Consider the following 24,696-nt stretch of genomic DNA (forward strand, 5'->3'; position numbering starts at 1 on the left):
AGAAAGCTTAATCCTCTAGTTCAATATTTTGGACAGGATGGTACCAAGGCATAAATTTAAATTTCTGGACTCCACATAAATCCCTGTGAATTTCCTCAAGAAATGCATTTCTGAGCACCCTTGGGGCCTTTATCTTTTTATGAGAGCCTGAGATTTATAGGAGCCGCTTGAGTGATTATTTTCTCTGGATATGGAATTTAAAAATTATACCATAAGCTTAAATTTAGGGGCTTGGAAAATCTGGATCTGTAAATTTAGAAACATTTTAATTCATCATAAGTCCTTATTGATCCTTCAGTATTGTGTCCAATGACCAGTCATCGATAGCATGCTAATATTGTATCTCTCATACTTAAATGCTATATTTCAGGTGTATTGTTATCATTAAAGATCATCTTGTGCTTGTAGATACATCTGCAGTAACAGTAAATGAAATATGTTAATATTTTACACCCCCTTGAGTGGTCCAGCTTACTTCAATTGTACCTAACCAAAATGGAGAAATTTTACTCTACAGATGCTCAGAATAAGCGTATTATTTGCTTCTCATTCAAAATGAGCATGTAGTATGACCTTAGGGATGGAATCTAATGAAGAGGCAGGTGAGTAAAGAGCAAAGAGATTGTAAAAACCCAGTCAGATAATGGGGCGCCTGGGTGGCTCAGTCGGTTAAGCTTCTGCCTTCGGCTCAGGTCGTGATCCCAGGTCCTGGGATCGAGCCCCGCATTGGGCTCCCTGCTCAGCAGAGAACTTGCTTCTTCTCTGCATGTTCTCTCTCTCTCGAATAAATAAAAAATTAAATCTTTAAAAACAAACAAAACAAAATGTAGTGAGACAAATCAGGCCTGTTGACTTTATTTCCCAGACGCAGGTGATACTAGGTTTCTACAAGAGTATTGTCTTATACCTTGTGAACACATGTCCTTCCTACCCAGTGACGGTGAGATAGAAATAGTAAAAAGAAATAGTGTCCCAACAAACACGTTACTATGCTCATCTTTTTATTCTGGTCTTAGTATCGACTTAGGCTTAATCCTGCACTCCCATCCATCCTCTACACACTTTGTAGGATCCTTATTGTTATTGAGAAAGCCCCTCCACTAATGCATTGATCGCAGCCCCCCAAAGTGCAGTTCTAGAAGTCCTATTCTGCTGTTTCCTGGCCTTCTACTGTCTTGTAGACCCCGTCTGTGTATCTGTGGCCACCACGTGGCTTGCCCTCACTGGTCACATTTAGCTGCCACTCGTACGCATTCATTCTGCACTTACAAAGAGCCTGCGGTTGACTGCGAGGGTGCTGACATCATGGAAGAAACAAGGCTTTTGTCAAAACATTTCAACTCAGTACTAAAGTTATTTACGACTAAATACAGTGCAGAGTTATTTACCAATGAATACAGCACAAGATTACATTTCTTGAATACCCTACTCTACCAGGCTCTTTATAGGTGTGATCTCACTTAATTCTCTCATCACCCCTGGAGCCTTAGAGATTAAGTATCTTGTCCAAGGTCGTCATACAGAGCTTGACGAAAGGAAAGATCCTGCCAAGCAGAATACTTCAGTGGGAGCTGATACAGGCTCCTTGGGTAGGATTTGGGTCAATGAAGGGGATGATGGGGAGAGGAGGGATTCCTAGACAAGAGGACGGGAAAGCAAAGGCACAATGATAGAAGGCAAGGGGCGTATCTTAGAAAATTCTGATCGTTCAGGTTTAGCCAGGAAGGAATGGAAGTTGCGGCTCTGAATTTCTCACAATTTGAGTAAGAAATCACTTTGTGGAAGGACACATTTCTCTCTGTTTCCATGCAATGAGCCATTCCTGCCCTACATTTTTGGTTCAAACTGAAAGTGATTACAATTACACTTTAACTACAGAAAGTAGGGATGAAATACATAAATACTTGCTAATGAACTGGCCTCTTCTGATTCCTTACCCTTCTGAAAAATCCTTGGTCATTGATTTTTATTGTCTGATTTGATCACTCTTGATTATTCCAAAAGCCTGTACCAAGTCCTGTCTGATCTAACAAGCTTCAAATTTCATTGGGGAGCTGGTATAGAAACCTATTCATGCATTCATTCTATTTTTAGAACATTGTTCCAGATTATAAGAAACCTACGAATTTCTCTAGACCATTCAAAAATTAATAAAACAGATTTCCTATCTGTTTTAATGTCTACTGATTTCTCCCCACTTTCCCCGCATCTACTTGCCCTCTTGCAAATCCCCTCTCCTTACCTTCCTTCCTCTCTTCTCTGCTTTTCTGTTTTTTTTTAGGAGGATTTATTTGACAGAAAAGAGAGTGTGCCCCCTGTGCGAGTGGGGGAGGGGCAGAGGGAGAGGGAGAGAGATTCCTCAAGCAGACTCCCCGCTGAGGATGGAGTCCTTCTCGGGGCTCCATCCCAGGACCCTGAGATCATGACCTGAGTCAAAATCAAGAGTTAGATGCTTAACCAGCTGAGCTACCCGGGCACCCCTCTGCTTTTCTCTTTATGAATAAACTTTTGAGAAGCTGTCCTCTGGAATAGGCTGATAGGCTTCTGGGTGTCCATGAACCCCCTGAAAATGGGTAAATCATTGTGTTATATATGTATGTGAAGTTTTCTTGGGATAATGCCTATAACTTTTTATCAGACTCTCAAAGTAATTTGTGACCTGCCCCCCCCCCCTTAGCTAAATAAGGTCAAGAAACACTTTATCTTTGGATCAAGTCTCTTTTCCCTAAATCTGATTTTGATTCTCCATTAAGAAGTTAGAGAAGAGAGAGGCTCCTGGATGGCTCAGTAGGTTAGATGTCTGCCTTGGGCTCAGGTCATGATCCCAGAGTTCTGGGATCGAGCCTCGGGGAGCCTGCTTCTCTCTGCCTCTGCCGCTCCCCCTGCTTGCACTCTGTCTCTCGCTCACCTTTATCTCTCAAATAAATAAATAAAATCCTAAAAAAAAAAAAAAAAAAAGGAAAGAAAGAAGTTAGGAGAGAGATGTATTACTTTTCTAGGATTAGCAAGATAGGAAGACCCTCCAAGTGTAATGTGATTAGATTATTACATACTAACACCTGCAGTTTTGTTTTGTTAATGCATATTAAATTGTGATGGCTGTATCATCTCTAGCTCTTCACACTTGAGGATAAATCTAGAGTGCACATTAAGTACCTCTTTTCCCAGGTCACAGAACTGTCAAGTGAAACTTCGAGAGGCAATACTGTAAAGATGACTATCACTCTGACAAGGGAGCTGCCAGCAAGTTCCCCCGTGTGCATCCAGGTCCTCAATATCATCTTCAGAAAGTGAGGAACCTCACACGTCTCTTTCATTGAGGCTAGCCATGCCGTTCAGTACAGGGCCTGGGTATGACAAACCTCGGCCATCTTGTGGGCCATGTGCCCGCAGCTGTGTTGTCTGCAGGGCAGTTTCCCCGTGCTTTCACGTAGTTGTGCGGTGATGTGCCCCGCAGTCCCTCACAGCCTCTCACCGGCATCTGCCTCGTCATCCAGTGCTCTCTGAGTTAGTTGGGACAAAGAACTCAAGGGTTGTGCTGTCTCAGTGGTAGCAGGGGTGGGGGGAGTGGGGCGGGGCTGCCTTTTCTTTCTCTTCTTTTTCTGTACCCTCTCCCACCCTCCACCCAGACTGAAAAATCAGGTATGTCTGGGTTGGTCAGCTGAAAGATTTGTTATTCTTCTAGCCTCACCAGCTGCTCTTTGCTCTCACCCCCCACCCTCAGCCCCCTGCCACATGAACCCCTGGGGCAGAAGGAAGGTTGTGACTACACTGTCCAGTGTCCTTCAGACTGATGTGGGGATCACTCGCCTCAGGATTATCTCGGGGGTTGTTGGGTGGAACTCCATAAATGCAGATTTCCTAGCCCCTCACTGGACCTAGTAAAGAGAATTTCAAGAGTGGGGCCTGAAATCCACATTTTTAGCACGCTTCCCCGATGACCAGTGGGAACACAGAGGCTTGTAAACCAGTATTTTCCACACTACTAGTGTAGACCAGCAAGATGATAATAAACTTTCGACACCAGCCCTTTCCTCAATAACGGCCTCTGCACAGGAGGAGGACAGGGGGTTTGGGTTTTGCTCGGTAGGACACACAAAAGGAATCCACCCCCACCCCCAGATATGTTATTTCTTAATTCTAGTCAGAAGTCTTGCTAAGTAGCTTTAGATCATATTCAACATCATCAGATGGAGGCTGAGGCTCAATGACATTTGGTAACCAAAATCATGTGGTTGTTATCTGTGTTTCCTGACTTGAAATGCTTGCACTTCCCTCATGCAGTGGGCAGCCTCTGATCAGTGATGTGTCCAGTTCCAGAGGTGGCCAGGATTAGTTGCTGAAGAGGCAGCCATGCTATGGAGCCTCATTAGAAAAAGCCTCCCCATCTCAAAATAGGGAAGAGGCCAGAAGAACCTTCAACCATGGCTTGCCTCACCCCATCCATGCTAACCAGAATGTGACAACCACAGTCATATTGTGACCACATATTTATCATTGCAGTTAAGTGCAAACAGACAAAAATAATTTCAGTTGTATCGTTCTTGAATAGAAAAGTCATAATTCTTATGTATACATTCATATGTATATTTAGCATCTAAACCTTCCAGTGCTAAAAGAATGAGAGTTCTATAGTTTCGACATATTTTTATCAGATGTTCAGCATGGGGACAAACTTAGAATTACACTGTTATTACCTGATGTTGACCAAAGATTTAAAAAAAAAATGTATACTTGTAGGATCTTAAAAAAGTTGGCTATGTACCAAATTGGACGGAACTTCTATAAACCTTCTGAACCAGTGGAAATTCCCCAGCACAAGTACGTTTATTTATATTTTCTGTTACTCTGAAATTGTTATAATGTGAAGAACATAATTTACAATGCAATCTTATACCATTATGCCTCCTATGAGAGCCTCTGTGTTATGAAAAATAATGGATTTTTTTAATTTTCGAGTTTTTTATAGAATGGAGAACGTCAGTGTGAAGCTAGCAGCCTGTTTTCTTCTATTAGTGTGCTAGCTCATTATCATAAATCCTAGAAGGAATTCAGAAACTGCGTTTTCTGTGTGTGACAAGTAATAATGAAAGCAGAATAAGCAGGATGATGTTATACCACATAGTTGAAACTCTGTTTTCTTGCTGACAGGAAATTAGCACAGCCAAAGATGGTTGATGTTGGATAAGCAGAGGCCAGACAAACAAGTCAGCTAAATGAAACTGGAATTTCCACTCTAAATGGGAAGTAGATGCTTCAGGGAAAGCCATCAGCTGTGTCTAGGATGGGTTGTTAGCTCTCCAAAATATGTGGTCAAGCTAAAGACAGGAGAGGCAATTGGTAACCCAAAGACAGATATGTAAACAGGAAGGAGTGCATAAAAGATAGAAAATGAGGGGGCAGGCTGTTCAGCCTTCTGCCAGGTAGGGGAAAAATGGTAGGGTTTCCATATGGTAAGTGAGTGTGTCACAGTGGTCTGCATAAAGCATCCTGTTCATCTTCGTCCCTCATCCCCTGACCTAGATGAGAAGTTCTTGTGAGCTGGACTGGACGCCAGTGCATATGCTTGTCCTAAAGGCTGGCTCAGTAGCATCGTAAATGAAGTCCACAAAATGAACTGAAAGTGTTTCTTACGCACTGCTTCAGTCCATGATAGCCCTAAATGTGAAAAGGGGCTGTAGCCTCTGCTACGGTTTCCCTTGTGTGTTTGTACATGATACCATTTAGATTATTTCTTACTCTCGTGAAGTCTCTACACTGTCTACACCATTGAGTCTGTGTGCTTTTCTGAACCTAGAGGTTTTCCTGCTGGGATAGTTCACTGTATAAACGTATCAATCTTACAGCTGTGATTCTCCACCAAGGGCACTTTTGCCCCCCTAGGGCACATTTGACAGGGTCTGTAAGTATTTCTGGTGGTCACAGCTTGGAGGCTGCCACTAGCATCTGGGGGTAGAGGCCGGGGGTGCTGCCAGACGTCCTACAAGGCGCAGCATAGCTCCTGACAGAGAACGACCTGGAGTGCACGTTAAGTACCTACACAATGTCAGTAGTTCCCCGGGTGGACACGTGCTGCTCTGTGGGAATGTGTTTATCGTAAATGCATGTGTAAAGGTACTCCAGCTGGAAATAAGTGAAGTTTTAATCAGCAAGTGGAAGAAATCAGACTAAAGGAAAATTGTTTCATAAAATCTAGAAAATTAGAATGTAAAATCAGCATGTAAAAATAATGATTGTTTTATGACATGACATTTAAAATATGTATTTTTAAATGTTTGCTTATTTGAAGGTTGTCCCTTTGGCCTGGGTTTGCAATTTCTGTGTCACAGTTTGAAAGCAGGCTCCTATTTACTGCTGATGTGAGTTATAAAATACTCCGGAATGAGACTGTTCTAGAATTCATGACTGGTATCTGCCAGGAAACTGGTATGTCCTGCTTTACCCAGACGTGTGAAAAACAGCTGCTTGGGCTCATTGTCCTAACAAGGTAAAAGCGTGCATTTTTAAAAACTTTTCCCTAGGGAATGCATTCTTTATGCTCTTTGGGAACAGGAATAGCATCGGGGCGTTGTCCTGAGCACAGATCTGATCTGTTTACTCACCTGTTTAGACCTGGCCGTTCTCTATTGACTAGAGTTCAGACTTCCAGGAGTGGCCTTCGGGGACCCTCCACCACCTGACACGGTCCTGCATTATCTCTTGCTGCACCCCTCCCCCACCCCCAGTAGTTTGCACTTTGCTGCTTCAGTGCCTCTGTCTGGATTTTCCACCCCGAATTCTGACTTTTAAATTTCTGTTTGACAAAATCCAGCTCAAACCTTACTGCTTTTCTGGAGCCTTCACCTGTCCACTCAGTTGGAAGTGCTCAGTTCCCTCCCCTGTGCCGTTCCGATAGCACGTTGCTCACAGCCACCTCTTTATAGCCATTTTATATTGTTTTATTACATCACAGGAGAGAACATTAGGTCCACGGCTCCTCTTATCTGTAGAGTATGAGATCTTTAAGGCTGAGACCTTTCCAGTCCCTAGACTTGTCTATATATAATTTGCCCACAGTGCACATTGAACTGAATTAAACACAAATTAGGTTACTTCCTGAGTACCAGAAAGCTCACCATGTACTGCTGCTAGTCCACAGATAGTTCTTTTAGAGGACATGCTAGCCTTCTCCTAATCTGGTTTGGAATTTCCACTTAAAGTTGTTTTTCTGGGTTATACAGCAGGGAGGTGGGACTGGTTGAATTCCGTACTATCCTGGATGAGAAGGCCACCCTCTTATCCTCCTGTCCTGATTGTCATGAATTAGCATATCACACTATTCCAAAGTAACCTTGCAAAGTACCAAGAACCTAGGAGAAACCTGACAAGGAGGTTTCTGTCCCAAGGCTGGGGCAGCGTGTGAGAATATTGCAGGTCACACAGTGCCGTAGGGGAAATAGAGCTTAGAATGATTTTATCCAGCCTACTTTGCAGTTTCACTAAGGGTCAGCCCCAGATGGTAGATTAAGTGGGATACTCAGATTGCATGGTTGATCAGCCTTCTTTGGGTGCTTTTCTTTCTTTCTTTCTTTTTTAAGATTTATTTATTCATTTGAGAGAGAAAGACCCGGGGTGGGACAGGGGGACAGGGAGAGGGACATGGAGAGAGAGAATCCCCAAGCGGACTCTCCACTGAGCACAGAGCCTGATGTGGGGCTCGATCCCAGGACCCTTAGATCATGACCTGAGCCACGATCAAGAGTTGAACGGTTAACCGACTAAACCACCCAGGCGCCCCTTGTTTGGGTGCTTTTTATCAGAACAACTATCTGGGAGCTGAAAAACTCTGAATGACACCAGAAGCTGATGGGAAAGTTTTGAGCAATGCTTCAGCCTTTGAACATAGAAGAGTAATTTATAGTGAAGTTAGAGTGTCTCTCAGTGAGAAAGATTGTGGTCTAATGACTTTCTCACCAGTTTTGTTGGAATGTGGAGGTTTTCCTGTATACTGAAGAGTTAATGAATGCTCTTCTCAGATAAAAGCTGATCGTTAAAAAAATGACTATTTGTGTATTACTGTTGTAATTTCGGAAATTCTGGAGTCTAATACTTTGAATTATAACTGTAGTGAAATAGCCACTTTGTCTTGTATGATTTGGGAAAAACATTTAAAGATTCCTTGCATTTCCCAGATACAATAACAAAACCTATCGCATCGATGACATTGACTGGTCGGTGAAGCCCACACACACCTTTCGGAAGCAGGACGGCACTGAGATCACCTACGTGGATTACTATAAACAGGTTGGACTTTTTTACTTTACTCTCATCTCTCTTCCTCTTTGCTTAGAGAAGTCTCCCCGTTCCTTTCCAAATCTAACAAGTCCCCCAAACTGTCAGTCTGAGTCTGTTTCTGACATCATTCTTCGACTTGTCCCTTCCCCTCCGCCCGCACCTTCCCTGGCTTGGCTCAGACCCTCATCCTGTCTCCTGTTGTCCTTCTTCCTGTAGTCTGAGGAATTTCCCTTCAAAGCATATCTGATTAATGTCACTGCCCTGCTTAAAATATTTCTGTGACTTTCTAGTGCTTTAGAAGCTGGATCTGAGCTCCCTGGCAGGGCCCTTTTATGATCTGGCCACTGCCTGCCTCCTGAGCCTCCTCTCTTACCAGTTTGGTTTCTTTTGTATGCTCTGCTGTGCTTCCTGTTTCTGGTTCCTTCGGTTCGGTCAGTTACTCCCCTGTGCATTCCCATTCATGCTCCTTCCTCCTCTTGGGCACCCCTGCACGGCCAGCCAATCACTGACCACCCTTCCATCCACAGCTCAGCTGTCAACTCTTAAGGGAGCCCCGTGGCGCTCCCCCCAGGGGCCCCTTCCTGCAGTTGGTGGCATCACATTATCACGGGCAGGATGTGAATGGTCTGATTTCCCTCCTGAACTTGGAGCTCTTTATTTCGGGATACTCAGGGCTAGCACAGCACCTTGCACATAGCAGGGACTCCAACATTTGCCTCTGGGAGCTGGCTTCACGACTTGTCACCATTACCTCTGCCCCCACCTTCCATCCGCAGTTCCTTCCGGAGGCTCCTTCTCTTTAACGTACGGTCATATTTCAGTCTCCAAAATCTCACAGATGTTTTCAAAAACAAGAACAAACACATAGCAAGAACTCTTCCTTTCTACACCTTCCAGAAAAGCTTATTTTTTTTCCTCCTTAGCTGATTTCTTTGGAAGGTCATCTTCACTAGCTCCAAGCACCTCTTCTGTTCTTCCTCCCTGAAACCTCGGTAGTCTGGCATCTGGTCTGCTGCTAAGGAAATGGCTCTCTGAAGGTCAAATTCAGCTACCGTTCTTATTCTGAGGGGCTTTTGGTGGCACTTGACACCAGTGACCCCTCCCACCTGGTTGGAGCGGCTCCCCTGGTGGCTCTCTGCCAGATTTTGTTCCAGTCTCAGCCTCCTGAGCTGTTTCGCCTTCCTTTTCCCCACATGTTAAATGCTATTATTCACTATGGCTCCCTCATGTATGTCTGATCTTATCTCGAGACCTCTCAAACAGAGTATTTTTGCCTTGCCCTCATTCCTAAATTATAGACTCATCTCCATTTTCAGACCACATTTGCATGAATGACCTGCAGGCATCTCAGATTAGCATCGTTCATAACGAATTCATTGTCTTTCCCACTCCCATTTCTCCTTGGGAATTCAGCTTCTTCCTTCCTTCCTCTTTTTTGTTCTCATTTGCCTCCTTTGCGCTTGGATTCTCCCTGGAACCCATCCCTCTCCCCAGCCCTCTATCACCACTGCAGGAATGCAGGACGCTCACGGATTCCCATCTGGGGAATTTTGGTCACCCCTTTTTGGTGTCCTTGCCCCAGCTCTGTCTGCACTGTGACCATCATCCTCACCGCCACCAGAGGAGTCCTCCTGAAATGCCTCTCAGAAGGGTGGTTAAGAGCATTAGCAATGGAATGAGGTAGTCCCGGCACTGGCCGTGTTACCTTGAGCAAAGCACCAAACTTGGAGTGTCCTATGTAAAAGGGAGCCATTGACCTGCCTTCGTGGTGCGGGGCAAGCACTGAGTGAGGTAACCATGCCTACAGAGCTTTCAGCCGGGTACCTGCACACGGTGAGCACTGGATCCATGGAGGAGACCCGCCCCTCTTTTCCCAGCCTCCCCTTCTTCTCCTCCAGCATCACACCCTTTGATCCTGGCTCACCTTTTAGCCTCATCTCTCCCCGCCTTGCCACCAGGCTCCCCATACTGCTGTCCCCCCATCCACTCACTGTCGCTAAGCGTTTCTCAGCCTTTGCTCATGTTCGCTGGACATCTGCACCAACCCATACCGCACCTTTCCCCTTCAGCACCAGCTGATGCCCTAGCTTTGAAGTCAAATGTCACCTCATTTGTGAAGTCCTCTCTGACCGTGCTTCCTGTCACATTCACAGAAGAGCTAGCCGTTCCCTAAGCACTTGTTCCACGCATCACACGTTGCTTCTAGAATGTCTCCTTGTAGAACAGGGATGGCATTTGGCTAACCCGTGATGAATAGTGCCTACCAAAGCATCTTGTGCATAATGTGCTCCATAAGTGTTTGTTTATTAAACACCAAGTTTGTTGAACAATCGGTTTCTTTCTTGCCTGAGTAAATGTGTTCTTTGAACAGAGGTATTTTTAGGATCTGTGACATTCTGAAAAGGGAATCGTGTTACAATCCCACTCACTTTCTTTGCAATGAGTTGTGCATCACTGCATGTTTATTGTAATTAGGGAGAAAAAGAAATTGTGCCAATTCTAGAATGTCTTCCTCTCTGTCTCAGGGAAGGAACACTAAATTACTATGTAGTCAACTCTCACAGTGGACATCTTGATATTAGCCTTTATATTTCCCTATTTTATCTTGTGAAAAACATTTTCAAATGCTAAGAAAATTAGGGCAAGGGAGAGAGTAAAGTTCACTTTATGATACAGCTTAGGGTGCAGAATTTTTGGCCATGTCCCAGGTGAATACAATACCCTCTTTCTGGAACATGCCCCAGCTTTGCTACCGGGACTCTTTATACTCCCATATTTTCTTCAAGGTGCTCTTTTGGACTCTGCCTCCTTCATGAAGCCTTTCCTGACTTACCAGCCATAAATTGTTTCACTGCCACCACCATACCCCGCCCCCCCTTCCTCCCCAGGCGCCCAGTACTGACTGAATGGTGTAACAAGCAGAGGTTCCCAAGTCTTATGGGATAAATCCTGGCTGTGCTAATTTCCAGTTATGGGACCTTGGGAAAGTTGTTTAATTTCTCGTGGGCTTCCTCATCTGTGGAGGGGATGATGATAGTATCTGACTCATAGGTGTAGTGTTAAGATTAAAAGAGGAAAAATACAAGTGCTTAGCATATCATTATTGGTGCTTCTCATCTCCCTTGCTTCATAGATAGTGTAGTTATGTGTAAGGTAGGGGCTGTACCTCTCATCCTTGTGTCCACGGCAGCTCCTGGAACATAACAAGAGGTACACACGAGATGTGTACTGAATTAATGAAGTAATGTATAAAAACTCTCCTTCTATGAAGACTTCCCCAAGCTTTTCAGCTGGAGCATTAGTTGCAATCAGCCCTTCGAATTGCAATTTCCCGAACTGTTTTTTATTTTAATGACTAGAAGTCCTTATTGAATAGAGAAACTCCCACTTCTCGCTTCCTTAATTATAATTATTGATGTCAGCATCATATAGTGCCCAGACATTTGCAAATTATAATTCCAGTTGTTCTGTCATTAATGTTGAGTCAGTTATACTGGAAATGAGTGTTAATTGGAACCTTTGCTGTTGGAAAGAAAATGAACTTTTCAAGGTGAGAATGTGGAAATTCAAGGGGGGGGTGGGATAGGGATGAACAGTGGCGGAGGACTCATTATAAACCAGACACTGTGCTAGGGTTTATGTCAGATGCCTCTGAGCTACTGTTCACCTCATTACATGCCTGAGGAAAGGTAAGAAGCTTCCCCAGTGTCACAGTCCAATGAAGTCCAAGAGCCAAGGATCAGATTTACATTCGTCAGACTTCAGAGCTGCTTCCCTAATAACATCATGCAGTTCTAGAAATCAGGGCAGTCATGCTTTTTTGGGAAATGGAGTTGACTCAGTGTAACTCTTGCCTCCAATTTTAGAAATTTTCAGAATGAAGACAGATGCCTGGAGCAGGTTGGTTATGCATGGAGCAGTCCGCCTCAGTCATCAATAGTGGGAATGCTGACGCTGACTCAGCTCCGGGGGGGGGGGGGGGGGGGGCTTTTACGGACAAAGCCGGCTGGAGGCGATTTGGACTCAGGAGGAAGCAAGGAAATAATCTTTTTTTTTTTTTTCCTTTTTAAAAAGTGTTGCGTTATAAAGGCTAATGATTAAAATCATACAACGGACCCTGAGAAATGAAAGATGAGTCCTGGGAAGGAAGTAGATATGAGTGGGTAACCATAGGGATTGGTAGGGATTTTTTTTTTTCTTTATTGAGAAGATTTGCTCATCTGTTCATTTTGGGGTTAACTTGTTCCTTATAAGCGAGGGTGCTCATTTTACAGTGTTTCCATATTAACTTTTCCCTCATTAATCTTGCATTCTGTAGCAATATGATATTACTTTATCCGACCTAAACCAGCCAGTGCTTGTGAGTCTGCTGAAAAGCAAGAGAAATGACAATACTGAGGCTCGGGTGGCCCACCTGATCCCCGAGCTCTGCTTTCTAACAGGTAACGTTTATGCTTTACACTCCAGCAGTCAGGCTCTTGATCCCAGGCTCGGCAGAACCTCCCCCAGTTTTCGGGGTGCCAGAGCATTCATTTAACCCATGCAGGTGGACCTGTGAAGTGATGTGTTTGACAGAGAAAGTGGGAGGACAGAGAGCGCTTTGGGGATTGTTTGGCACAGGAAGAGTTATATGGTTTCCTTATCTCATGTATTCCATTTGTTACTTTGACATAAAATAGGCCCCCAGAGATGTTCCTAAAACCAAGCTTCTCTTTTTTTTTATGTGCACTATTCACTTTTTTATTTATGTATTTGAAACCACTTAATTGAGGTAATGATTGACCTCCTTAATTGAGGAATGATCGAAAGCTGTACATATTTAGGGGAGCCCGGGTGCTCAGTCGGGGTTAAGTGTCTGACTCTTGATATCAGCTCAGGTCATGTTCTCAGGGTTGAGCCCCGTGTTGGGCTCCATACTGGGTGTGAAGCCTACTTAGTAAAGAAAAAATTATCTAATAAAAGCTGTATATATTTAATGAATACAACTGGATGAGTTTGAGGTAGGTGTACACTTAGAAAAACATCATCATTAAGGTCATAGACCTGTCCTTCACCTCCCAAAGTATCTTACTTCCCCAATTATTTGTTATTATTATTACTATTATTTTGACACACACTATTCTATTTAACTTCCATGTAATCTTCATGAAAATCCCTATGATTTAGGTATAATTATTATCTCCATTTTATAGCTGAGGGAGCCAAAGCTCCGAGCTTACTCTTAGTCCTATGCCTTTTAATAGGCAGAATTTAGGATTTTTAAAAAAGACTTTATTTATTTATTTGAAAGAGAGAGTGAGTGAGAGAGAGAGAGAGAGAGAGACATGAAGGGGAGGAGGGGGAGAGGGAGAGGCAGACTCCCCGCTGAGCAGGGAACCTGATGTGGGACTCGATCCCAGGAGTCTGGGATCATGACCTGAGCTGTAGGCAGATGGTAACTGACTGAGCTACCCAGGCACCTCAGAAGTTAGGATTAACTTTTACCTGTCCAACTTCAGATCTTAATTTCTTTCTTATGGTACTTCTCATCCCAGAATAAGCGAGGGGATTCTAGGGAGTTGGTTGAGGTTGGAACCAGAAACCTTTCCAGTGGTGTTACCTAATTAGAGTGAGCTAGAAGGGAGTAGCCAAAGAACCAGTTTGAGTTACTTTATTTGGGAGAGACTCTAGAGGTGCTAGTAATTTAATAAGAGATAAGTTCTCAAGGTTAAACTTTTCTAATTCAGGAGTAGTTTACAAATGGTAGCACCATGTGTGCTGTTACCTCAGGGCCTTTGCATTAGCTGTTCCCTGTGCCTGAATATTCTTCTTAAAAATTTATTAATTTATCTTTTGAATCCCAGTATAGTTAACATACAGTGTTATATTAGCTTCAGGTGTACAATGTAGTGATTCAACGGTTCTGTGCATTGCTCAGTGCATATCATGATGAGTGTGCTCTTAATCCCCTTCACTTGTTTCATTCATCCCCCACCTCCCCTTTGGCAACCACCAGTTTGTTCCTTATATTTAGGAGTCTGTCCTTTTGTCTCTTTCTTTGTTTTGTTTTGTTTCTTAAATTCTACATATACGTGAAATCATATGGTATTTGTTTTTCTCAGTCTGACTTAATTCACTTGGCATTATACTCTCTAGCTCCATCCATGTTACAGCTGGCAATATTTCATTCTTTTCTATGGCTGAATAGTATTCCATTGTGTATGTATGTGTATATATATGTGCATGTGTATATGTGTGTGTGTGTGTGTGTGTATCACAACTTCTTTATCTGTTCATCTATTGATGGATATTTGGGTTGCTTCCATATTTTGACTGTTGTAAATAATGCTGCAATAAACATAGGGGTGCATGTATCTTTTTGAATTAGTGTTTTCACTTTCTTTGGGTAAATACCTACTAGTGGAATTACTGGATCATATTAAACCAAGCTTCTCTCCAGCATTTTTGAGCTTCACTAGTATAGGAAGCAATAGGACTTTGATTTTTTTCAGGTACATTGTTTGTGTGGTGCCAAAATGATCCTTGTTTTCTTTTTGCATGAGTTCTAGAAGGTAATTCTCACTATACAGTAGAATCTGAGTAACTGTCTCAAGCACTTTTAATCATGTTCATTTGATTAATAGGGTGGGACTAAGCAAGGAGGACTTTTACATTTTGTTATCAGTGTGTATATATTTATTTCATAATTAGAAAAATTAGTAAGGATATAATTCTTGAAGGGAAGGATGCTTGTTCTTAATGGTATTCTGATATTCTGGATCTGCACAGTCCTATATGGTAGCCACTGGCCATATGCATTTATTGAGCCCTCAAAATGTGGGGAGGGCTGTGAGTGTAAAATACAAACTGGATTTCTAAGACTTAGTGTGAAAAAACAAGGAAAATAGCTCATTTTTTTAATATTGATTTTTTGTTGAAATGATAGCATTTTAGATATATTAAGTAATATATATTATTCAAATAACTTCATGTTTCTTTTTGGCTTTTTAAAAAATCTATTTATTTTAGAGAGTGAGAGAAAGAGAGCAGGGGAGGGGCAGAGGGAGAGGGAGAGAATCTCAAGCAGATGCTGCACAGAGCTAGATGCGGGGCTCCATCTCACGACCCTGAGATCATGACCTGAGCTGAAATCAAGAGTCGGATGCTTAACTGACTGAGCCACCCAGGTGCCCCTCTTTTTGGTTTTTTTAAATGTGGTTACCAGAAAATTTAGAATGACATGAGTGGCTTGCATTTTATTGGGACAGTGCTATCCATATGCTAGATCTGAGTCAGTTTAAGTGCAAAGCTTAAAATCTGCCTGAGCTGGGCTGGGTTATATTGCATGCTGTTCATTTTTCCCTTTGTTTTCATTTCCATTAATAGGGCTGACCCGCCAGGCAACCTCTGATTTCCAGCTGATGAAGGCCGTGGCTGAAGAAACGCGTCTCAGCCCTTTGGGAAGGCAGCAGCGCCTGGCCAGGCTTGCTGACGACATTCAGAGGTACTGGGCCACTTTGCTGGGGCCAGAGTGTATCCTGCCTCAGGCCTGGTTTATGGAGTTGGATGGTCTACAGAATGTTCCATTCCTTGATGGAATGCCTCTTTGCTGCTGACTCAGAGCAAGGCCCTTTTGGATTGTGGAGTCCAGAGCCAGAGGTTCAGCCCTGAGGCCTCAGGATCACGGACTGCGGGGAGGTGGTTGGAGCCCATGCTGGCCTAAGTGCCATCTGGCTTCAACTAGATAACCCTCCTCTCCTCTGTTTTAATACATGGAGGTTTTGGATAAACATCTGAATGAAGAAGAGGGTTGTAGTTTAAAAAACAAAACACAACCACACCAGGCCCCCCTTATTCAGGGTCGAGAATGTTCAGATCTTAATATGGTGGCCTCAGCACACTGATCATTAGAAAAATTCTACTGTGTAGTCCTTAAACTTAGGAATACCTTGGCGCCCTTTGGTTTAACCCACCTACCCCCACACTGAATTCCTGTCCTCATTCTGACAGTTTGATGTCACCTGGAATGCTGATATTGAGCTGCTCCTGGTTCTCCCTTCTGACGTACTAAAACTTCACTGTCCAGTGCGATAGCCCCATGTAACTATAGGACATATGAAATGTGGTTAGTATCTTGAAGGGTGGTTACCATCTTGAAATGGTCACATTTTGAATTTATTGGGTTAAAGAACATATATTTTCAAAATAATTTTACTTGACAATTTTTACTTTTTTAATGCAGCTATTAGAAAATTTAAAAATTACATATGTGGCTTGCTTTATATTTCTGCTGGACAACATTGTAGAATGGTCTTTTTTCTTTAAAGATAAAAAATTTGGAGGACACATTTGGAAACTTACATAAACAGAAAGAAATGCATGTGTATGTACACTCAGTAAATATTTGTTTCATGCATGAGTGAATCGTAAGTGAATGGTGTATATTGTCTCAGATATTGTTAAATGCATATAATCATGTATAATCATGTTCTTTTTAGGAAAATGGCATAGTACTGTACATCATGTTTTGTAACTTGCTTTTTCTTGAACATTTCCATATGGTAAATGTGCATCTCTGTTATGCTCGTGGACTCATAGTTTTCCATTTTATGGCTACACTTTATGTCATTTATCCTGGACATCCCCCAGACTTAACAGGTAGTTCAGACATTTCCTAGTTCTCTCCCCCTTATTCCGGTCTGTGGATTACTCTTCCTGACGCCTCTCCTTGCCACCTTTCCGGAATCCCATTCACTTCAACCCAGTTTCTTGACCCATGATCACTTCACCCGTCTCATCTTGAGCAGATAGTATCTGAAGCAAAATAATTAATTCAAAGTATTCGTGTGACCAGACCAGACATAGCATTACCAGATGGAAATAACGAGCTGTTGCAGAAAGTCCATGTAAAGAGGTTTGAGCTCCCCTACAGAGAGAGGGGAAGCTTTGTGTGGTAAAGCACGAGTCTCATCAGTCTCTCTAGTGAGTGCCTGGCTCCCCATGTGCCAGCGACCGTAATGGAGGCCAGGAGGAAAAGTCGACATGCTTGCTTTCCTGAAGGAACTGACAGCTTACTGGAGATGACCATATATCATAATCCAATGAGATTACACATCAACTATGATCAAGGTTTACTAAGTTATAAACTTAGAGTACCATACAAATATAAAGCAGTGATTACTGCTGACACTAATATTTTCCTCACGATCTTCCTCCTGCCCTGTCTTGCCTATGAACCTTCTGAAGTCCCAAGTCCGTATGTTCCCGTCCTTTGTCATCTTCCATCCACTCCTAAGCCAACTAATTCAGATATTCCCAGAAGACATCTCCACATGCAGAGTCTCCATAATATCTCTTTATTAACACGTTTATTATTGGGAAAAATGACGAACATTTATTGAGCACACCACTAACTGTGGTAGCAGTTTCCATGTCAGCTTAATCTTTACATCAACCCTCCGAAGTAGCTAGGCTTATTATCCCTACATTTTACCAATAAGGAAACCGTAGCTTTAAGAGATTTGATCTTACTCAAGGTTACGTATTATGAAATGTCAGCACTAGGAGTTAAACCCTGGTCTGTCTGGCTCACAGGCCCATTTTGCTGACCAGAGTGCCACACTGGAAACCTTCTCCATCTCTGCATGTCCCAAATGGGTTCAGTTGTCCCATCATTCGTTTAAGCAGGGGAAAAAGATGGTGAGTAGAAATAGAAGTCAGGAATCCTAAAAAAAATAAATTAGTCTCTGAATAATTCATTAAGTTATAATTCTCTCTCTAATGATATAAAGTCTTTAGAAAATAATTAATGATTTAAAACTCAATTCTGTCAACAGAAACAAGGATGCTCGTTTTGAACTGGAGACCTGGGGGCTGCATTTTGGATGCCAGATGTCTTTGACTGGGCGGATTTTGCCTTCAGAAAAAATATTAATGCAAGACCATGTAGTAAGTACTGTGATTCTTTTTTCATTTAAAAGTATTTGCTTAAATATGTGTACGTTTGACCATATGCAAGAGTGACTAGTGGTCTTCTAATAGTTGTTTGGTTTCTCCATGTCCATGTCCTCCCTTTGTCCTAAACCTTGAGGTCCTTTCTGTTTTCCTTTTCAGTCTGAGTGTACTTGTGAGGACCTAGCACCCACTGGACCTGATTTAGGTCAGTGTGGTTTGGTTTCTCATTTAACGATGGATTAGAAAAATGGCATTTCAAGCTATGACAATTAAAACATGCCCACCTATTAGGTGTTGTAGTACTCTTCTCTCTCTCTCTCTCTCTCTCTCTCTCTCACACACACACACACACACACACACAATCCATAGTACCTGAGAAAATGTTTTAACTGGTGAGAGTTAATTCCAGTAGACTGTGTTTCCTGACACCAGGGTTCTTTCTTTCCCCTCCCAAAGTAAAATGCTGCTTTGTTGGCATCAACATGAAGGAATGTGCCCAGAGCCCATCCCCAGCCCATCCCCAGGGAGAGGGGCATTCTGAAACCTGAAGAGACACCTCTTTCAGGCTTCAGTTGAAGAAATGAACCTATTTTGTGCAAAAATGGTGCATTATCTTTCTACTTTCTCCTCTGTTTTGCTAGTTTTTAAAGCCAATTACATATTTCATTTTTAAAGGCCCTCTTCTCATTTTTCTCTCATATAACAAGCTGACATGTCTAAATGAATGTAACTGAGCAACGGAAGTTTCGTGTTGGTGGCATGGGAATTTTTCATCATTTCTTTTCTATAATCTATCCAGGTTACCAAAACCCTCACTGGAGAAGCTGAGGAAAAACTACTTTTAAAAGCAAAACAGAACCAAAGTTTATAAAGTACCAAAAAGTAGGCCCCCATTAAGATTTTGGTCAGGAGTCAATAAAGAGAAGCTTAGTTTCGATTCCACATATGAAGTAGGATTTAAATATTTAATATGATCTATATCAGCATCCCTGTAAGCAAAATCATATTTCTCAGAGCTATTTTGTTGCATCTCTTTAGCATGGAAACAGGTCTTCTTAGGAGAAGGGGCACTAAAATGGGAGAACCCGCCCCCTAGCGGTGGTCATGGGCTTCTGGACCAATGCTTGCTTTTCTGAACTTGGGTTCTAGGAACTGAGTAGACTAAAGGTCACAGGCCTCAGAGTGTCTTGGGCAGTTTTCCTGGGTCTTCCACCAGCTCATGACAATAATAGGAGTGGAGGTGCTCCTCATGCTGATCGTAATGGAAAGAATGAACCGTGACTCCAGAGAGAACCGTTGATGGAGGGCTAAACTTCCCCCTTCGTTCTTTAAGGTTGGCTCCCAGAACTGACCCTGCCTGGCCACCTAATGGCAGGGCATTATGAGGGTGCCTGTGGTTGGATTTCAGAGTGCTTGGTGGAAAGTACAACGTTCCTGATTGCAACGTCAGGAAGACCAATCTAAATCTGTCACTGTACCAACTGACTCCATAATGTCTCTCAGCCATAGCTTTGGAGTCTGTAAAACAAGGGGATTGGAATACTTCTTAAACGTTCATGTGCTGACGAATGACTGGGAACATGTTAACATGCAGATTCCGATCCAGTGGGTCTGGGATGGGGCCCAGGACTCTGCGTTTCTGACAAGCTCTCAGTAGATAGCCATGCTGAGCAGCAAGGGATTCGATTACAGTGTGGTCCTTTTTCAGTTCTAACAGTGGCTCTTCCTGGCTCACTATACCAAGGACATTTCCATTCAATTCCTGTCTGTGGAAATAAGCAGAAGGCTAGTAACCAATCTAAAATCTCCGCTCTTCAGTGCAGGGAGCTTAGTTTTCCTGGTCACTTGTGGGCGGGGGGGCGGCGGGGGTGGGACCATCCAAGAGTGAGAAAGGAGGTTGTGCCCTGGCCTCATCTTTGTTCCTAGACATAGCTACTCCTGGCATATGGTATGTTCTTAACTGCCCCGTAGTGTTTGTGAGCTGTAGTTGGATGACCTGGAGTATCAACAGTAAGCATTTTCTCTTTCAGATAGCTTTATGCCTAGAGAGACCGAATTAGCCCACTTGCCTGAGGCATTTGTATTAAAGGGCATCGATCTTAGAGCTGGAAGGGAACCTAGAGATCTTTGAACCAGGCACCTTTCTTTGCACACAGCAGAGGCGCACAAGGTAAAGGGACTTGCCCAGCCGTCTGCAGCCAGAGAGTGGCTGACCTGCGGTGATGCTCAGATGCCTCCCCTTCCAGGAAGCCCACGTAGTCTGTCCAAATGTGCAGTGCTTGGATCAGTGTTTTAAGTCTGTGAATAGCAAACTGTACTAAATAGGTCTCTTACTACAAATGTGGACCATCTTAGCACAGTCTTAACTGCTCTCTGAATAAATGTGTTCAACCCTTTCATGGTCATTATTTTTCTCAGTGTCAACCTGGATCTGCTGCTGAGTGGTCCAAGAATATGCGAAATTGCAAGATTTTAAGTGCACAGTCTTTGAATAAATGGTTGATTATATGTAGCAACAGAGATGAAAATGTGACCGAGAATTTTCTGCACTGCTTGAGGAGAGTTGGAAGTTCCATGGGATTTAATGTGGACTACCCCAAAATGTGAGAATACACAGAAAATCATCCCAACTGTTTTCATCTATTAATTTGGTTTAGTTAGAAGATCAGAAACGATGGCTGATGTAGCTACAAAAGCTTTATCTCAGTAAAGTTTCCTAATATAAAGTACCAAGAAAATAGTTATAAGTAGATAGATTTTGTAGTGACTGAAGTTTTATACAGTTGAAATATATTTTATGTTGGTCTTTGTAAAACTGTTTTCACAGTTCTTTAGGCAATAGTCTCATTACTCCCAAGATCTTTTCAGTACTAGTTGGGCCATAAATCCTTAATAAGTCCGTTAACTTTTTTTTCCTTAATTCTTTCATATCAGTTGTTTATAAAACTTAATAGGAAACAGGATATTGAAAAATATAAAAGTTGCATTTCCTGACTTATTTGATAGATTTTATGCTTTATAATTTAATGTAAGAAAGAGGGGCGCCTGGGTGGTATAGTCGGTTAAGCGTCTGACTCTTGGTTTCGGTTCAGGTCGTGATCTCAGAGTCATGAGATCGAGTCCCACATTGGGCTCCGCGCTGGGCATGGAGCCTCCTTGAGTTTTTCTCTCTCTCTCCCTCTGCCCCTGCAGCCCACTCATTCTCTCTCTCAAATAAATACCCTTTAAGAAAATTTAATGTAAAAATAGATCTGAAATAAGCTTTTCTGATTCTGTTACTGTAGTAGAAGATTATTTAGTTTCTGGGCATTTAGTCTTTGAACATTTATTGAGTGTCTACTGTATACTAGATGCTATGCCATTTGCTGGGAATGAGAAAGATAAATAAATTGCTTTCAGTTTAGTAAGGGATCTCTACATGCACAATCACTCAAAATTGGATATTGTTTGCTTTAGAAAAGCGGTAAAACTGGTCATGCCTCATTTTATTGAGCTTGATATGAGGAATGCATACTTCTTTTTGTTGCTGTTATTGTGGAAGGGCAAATGTCCTAATTGGCAAGGTGGGAAGTTATTCTTTAAACACGTGGTTACTAATTAACTACATCAGCAGTACAAGCATTGTTGAAAACCAAAGATGTCCCCAAAGTCTCATTTTACGCTGTAGTTTAGAATGCATCTCTTATCACATCTGTTAACAAATCGCCTGGTTTCAGTTTCACCTGCTCTAATTTCTTTTAACTTAGGAGCTAAAAAAGCAGGAAAAGATGAATGAAACAAGCCCAAGTCACAGACTTGGCTTGGGATGACGGCGCAAGCTCTTTCTTACGTGAATTCTACGCACAAGCCCGTGCCATGTTCTGTTCTTAGCCTGTTTTATTTGAAAGCCCATATTTTATTCCATCCTTTTATCTTTCCCATGAAGTATCCATTTCCCTGTTACATTTGTTTGTTTGTTTGTTTGTTTATTTATTTATTTTAGAGAGAGGGAGAGTGGAGAGTGGGGAGGGAGGGGTGGGCAGAGGGAGAGAGAGAATTAAGCAGGCTGCAGAGCCCAGTGTGGGACTAGATCTCACGACCCTAAGATCATGACCTGAGCTGGAATCAAGAGCCTGGTGTTTAACTGACCGAGCCACCTAGGCGCCCCTTACCTGCTGGATTTATATGCATAGTTCCTCCTATCTGAAACACTTGCCTGATGAGTTTGGAAAGAATGGACAGTAAGATGGCTGCTGAGTCTGCATGCAAGAGATTGATTTGGAAAAGTCAGGAACATTTAGTTGTTTTCAGAGCTGCGGGCCATTCTTGGAGCTCAGTTAGAATCAGTGAGCAGGGAACAGTGGTCCTGCCACCTGCTGGGCAAGTTTTAAAAGGCCACTGGGCATTAGGACAGTCCAATCCTATACACCTCTCAGAAGCTGATTCTACATAAAGAAACTATCTATGAAGTCCTCTGTGTGGGAATTACTTCTATAGCGTCTGGCCCCTAACATAATGTAAGCACAGAACAGATAAGTACTTGCTGACTGATTGATACAGGCTAAATATTCCAGGCTCCAAACAAGCAGTCACTAAGGAAAAAAAAATCTTTTATTAGTCTGAACCATTCAGATTAGCTGAATAAACTGGTCTCATTCATCTGATGATTTTTGAGACTTTTAAAGTTCTTACAGAGATTCAGTATTAGAGAAATCTTTTTTTTTTTTTTTTTAAAGATTTTACTTATTTATTTGACAGAGAGAGACACAGCGAGAGAGGGAACACAAGCGGGAGTGGGAGAGAGAGAAGCAGGCTTCCTGCGGAGCAGGGAGCCCGATGCGGGGCTCGATCTCAGGACCTTGGGATCATGACCTGAGCCAAAGGCAGACGCTTCACGACTGAGCCACCCAGGCGCCCCCTAGAGAAATCTTAATTCCAGTTTAACTCAAAGCGGTTTCAGACCCATGGTATTGAGACTTGTGATTTCAAAAGCTCACTTTTAACCTCATTTTGAACAACAGAATTATTAATTGTAGGGATTATATACAATTGAGAAAACTGCATTTTTCCACCAGACTATTTTTAAGCTAATAAAATTGATTAGTAAGTGTTTTGGTGTATCTTGTAGTGGGATTATAAAAAGCTGTATTATTTTTAACTCTGTGTTACTAAAAAGGGAATTACATATCCTCAAAATTAATCTTTTTATGTAGCATAAAAGTACAAGAAAATCCAGCTGTATTCCTTAAAGCTCTACAGAAATATGTTGATCCTAATGTTCAGCTGGTAAGTATAGGATAATTTTTGTTTTGATGTATAATTTTATTTTTTTCTTTATATCTAACAGTCTTCTTTCCTTAGAAGAAGGAATGTGAGCACATTCTCCCATGATATGTTTGCAAATGGCTGTGCATTTCCCCAAGAACCCAAGAAAGTATTAATCTTAGTATTTTAATCAATATTTTATTTCCTTTTCATATTTCTAATATTAATTTTTAAATATTTGTTTTTACTCCTATCTCATCCTCTTGAATGTCTACTACATTTTTTAACTTGCTGGGGGGTCATCTTTTATTTAAGATTTAAGATAAAGTGACTCCCATCGTACCCCGTAAATGCTGGGGCCCCCAGTGTTTCAGTGGGTTCTTGGAGAGCTTGGGTTTTTCTCCGTCACTATGGCGGCTTCCTCTGGGTTCTCGCCTCTTTCCCGAGTGCCATGCCCCCTGCGCTGCATCAGCTCCCACAACTGCCTCATTTCCCAAAGCACTGTGTATATGCATGGGTGGAGCTGGCTTGGTGGAGGGTTTGGGGCCAAGGCATGAGTAGAACACACCCCAACACTGCAGACAAGTTGAAATTGGCATCCTTGTTCTTGAAAACCTCTCAGCCTTTCTTATTTCTTGGAAATGCTTCCTCTTGTCCCAGGCCCCAGCCTCTCACTGCACTGCAGTGTCTTACCTCCCTAGCACATGCGTCCAGACTCCCAGCATGCCTCTCTGCATCTCCCGCAAAGCAGCGTAGCCATGTCTGTTTCTCTTGTAGTCAGACACAAAAAAAGGCCCGTGGGGATGATATATTAAACAAAGGGAATTCTAACACTAAGAGCACTTTTCTCCCCTTAAAAACAAAAAACTTAACGAAAGATCGCAAAAATTGTACAAAGAACTCCCATATACCGGTCACCCAGATTCTCCAATTGTTGACATTTTATCGTATTTGCTTTATCATTTCCTTCCTTCCTATATCTGTCTATCTGTCATTTTTTCCCCTGAACCGTTTGAGAGTAGGTTACAGACATGATGCCCTATTGCCCTTGAATACTTTAGTGCATATTCTCTACAAGCAAGGTCACTCTCTTGCAGAACCATGGGATAACCATCAAAAGCAGGAAACAGTAAGACCAGCTAATCCACAGACTCCATTCACATTTCTCCATTTGTCCTCAAAATGTCCTCTCTAGTAAAAGGATCTGATGCATTGCACTTAGCTGTCTTGTCTCTTTAGACCCTC

The 24,696-nt window shown here is 42.5% G+C and overlaps 1 protein-coding gene across 1 annotated transcript in view; it reads left to right on the plus strand.

Moving 5' to 3' along the window:
* PIWIL4 (piwi like RNA-mediated gene silencing 4) overlaps positions 1-24,696 on the plus strand; it is a 43,505-nt gene that overhangs the window by 7,420 nt on the left and 11,389 nt on the right. Inside the window, exons 5-13 of the mRNA XM_064577163.1 lie at positions 3,169-3,290; positions 4,741-4,821; positions 6,290-6,487; positions 8,172-8,283; positions 12,593-12,716; positions 15,640-15,757; positions 18,090-18,201; positions 20,626-20,810; positions 23,400-23,472. Of these exons, the coding sequence (XP_064433233.1) occupies positions 3,169-3,290; positions 4,741-4,821; positions 6,290-6,487; positions 8,172-8,283; positions 12,593-12,716; positions 15,640-15,757; positions 18,090-18,201; positions 20,626-20,810; positions 23,400-23,472 (1,125 nt within the window). The remainder of the gene's footprint in view (positions 1-3,168; positions 3,291-4,740; positions 4,822-6,289; positions 6,488-8,171; positions 8,284-12,592; positions 12,717-15,639; positions 15,758-18,089; positions 18,202-20,625; positions 20,811-23,399; positions 23,473-24,696) is intronic.

The sequence above is a fragment of the Mirounga angustirostris genome, unplaced genomic scaffold, assembly GCF_029215605.1.
Source record: "Mirounga angustirostris isolate CCGP_5_RB_7025 unplaced genomic scaffold, mMirAng1.0.hap1 SCAF_13, whole genome shotgun sequence".
Taxonomy (NCBI): domain Eukaryota; kingdom Metazoa; phylum Chordata; class Mammalia; order Carnivora; family Phocidae; genus Mirounga; species Mirounga angustirostris.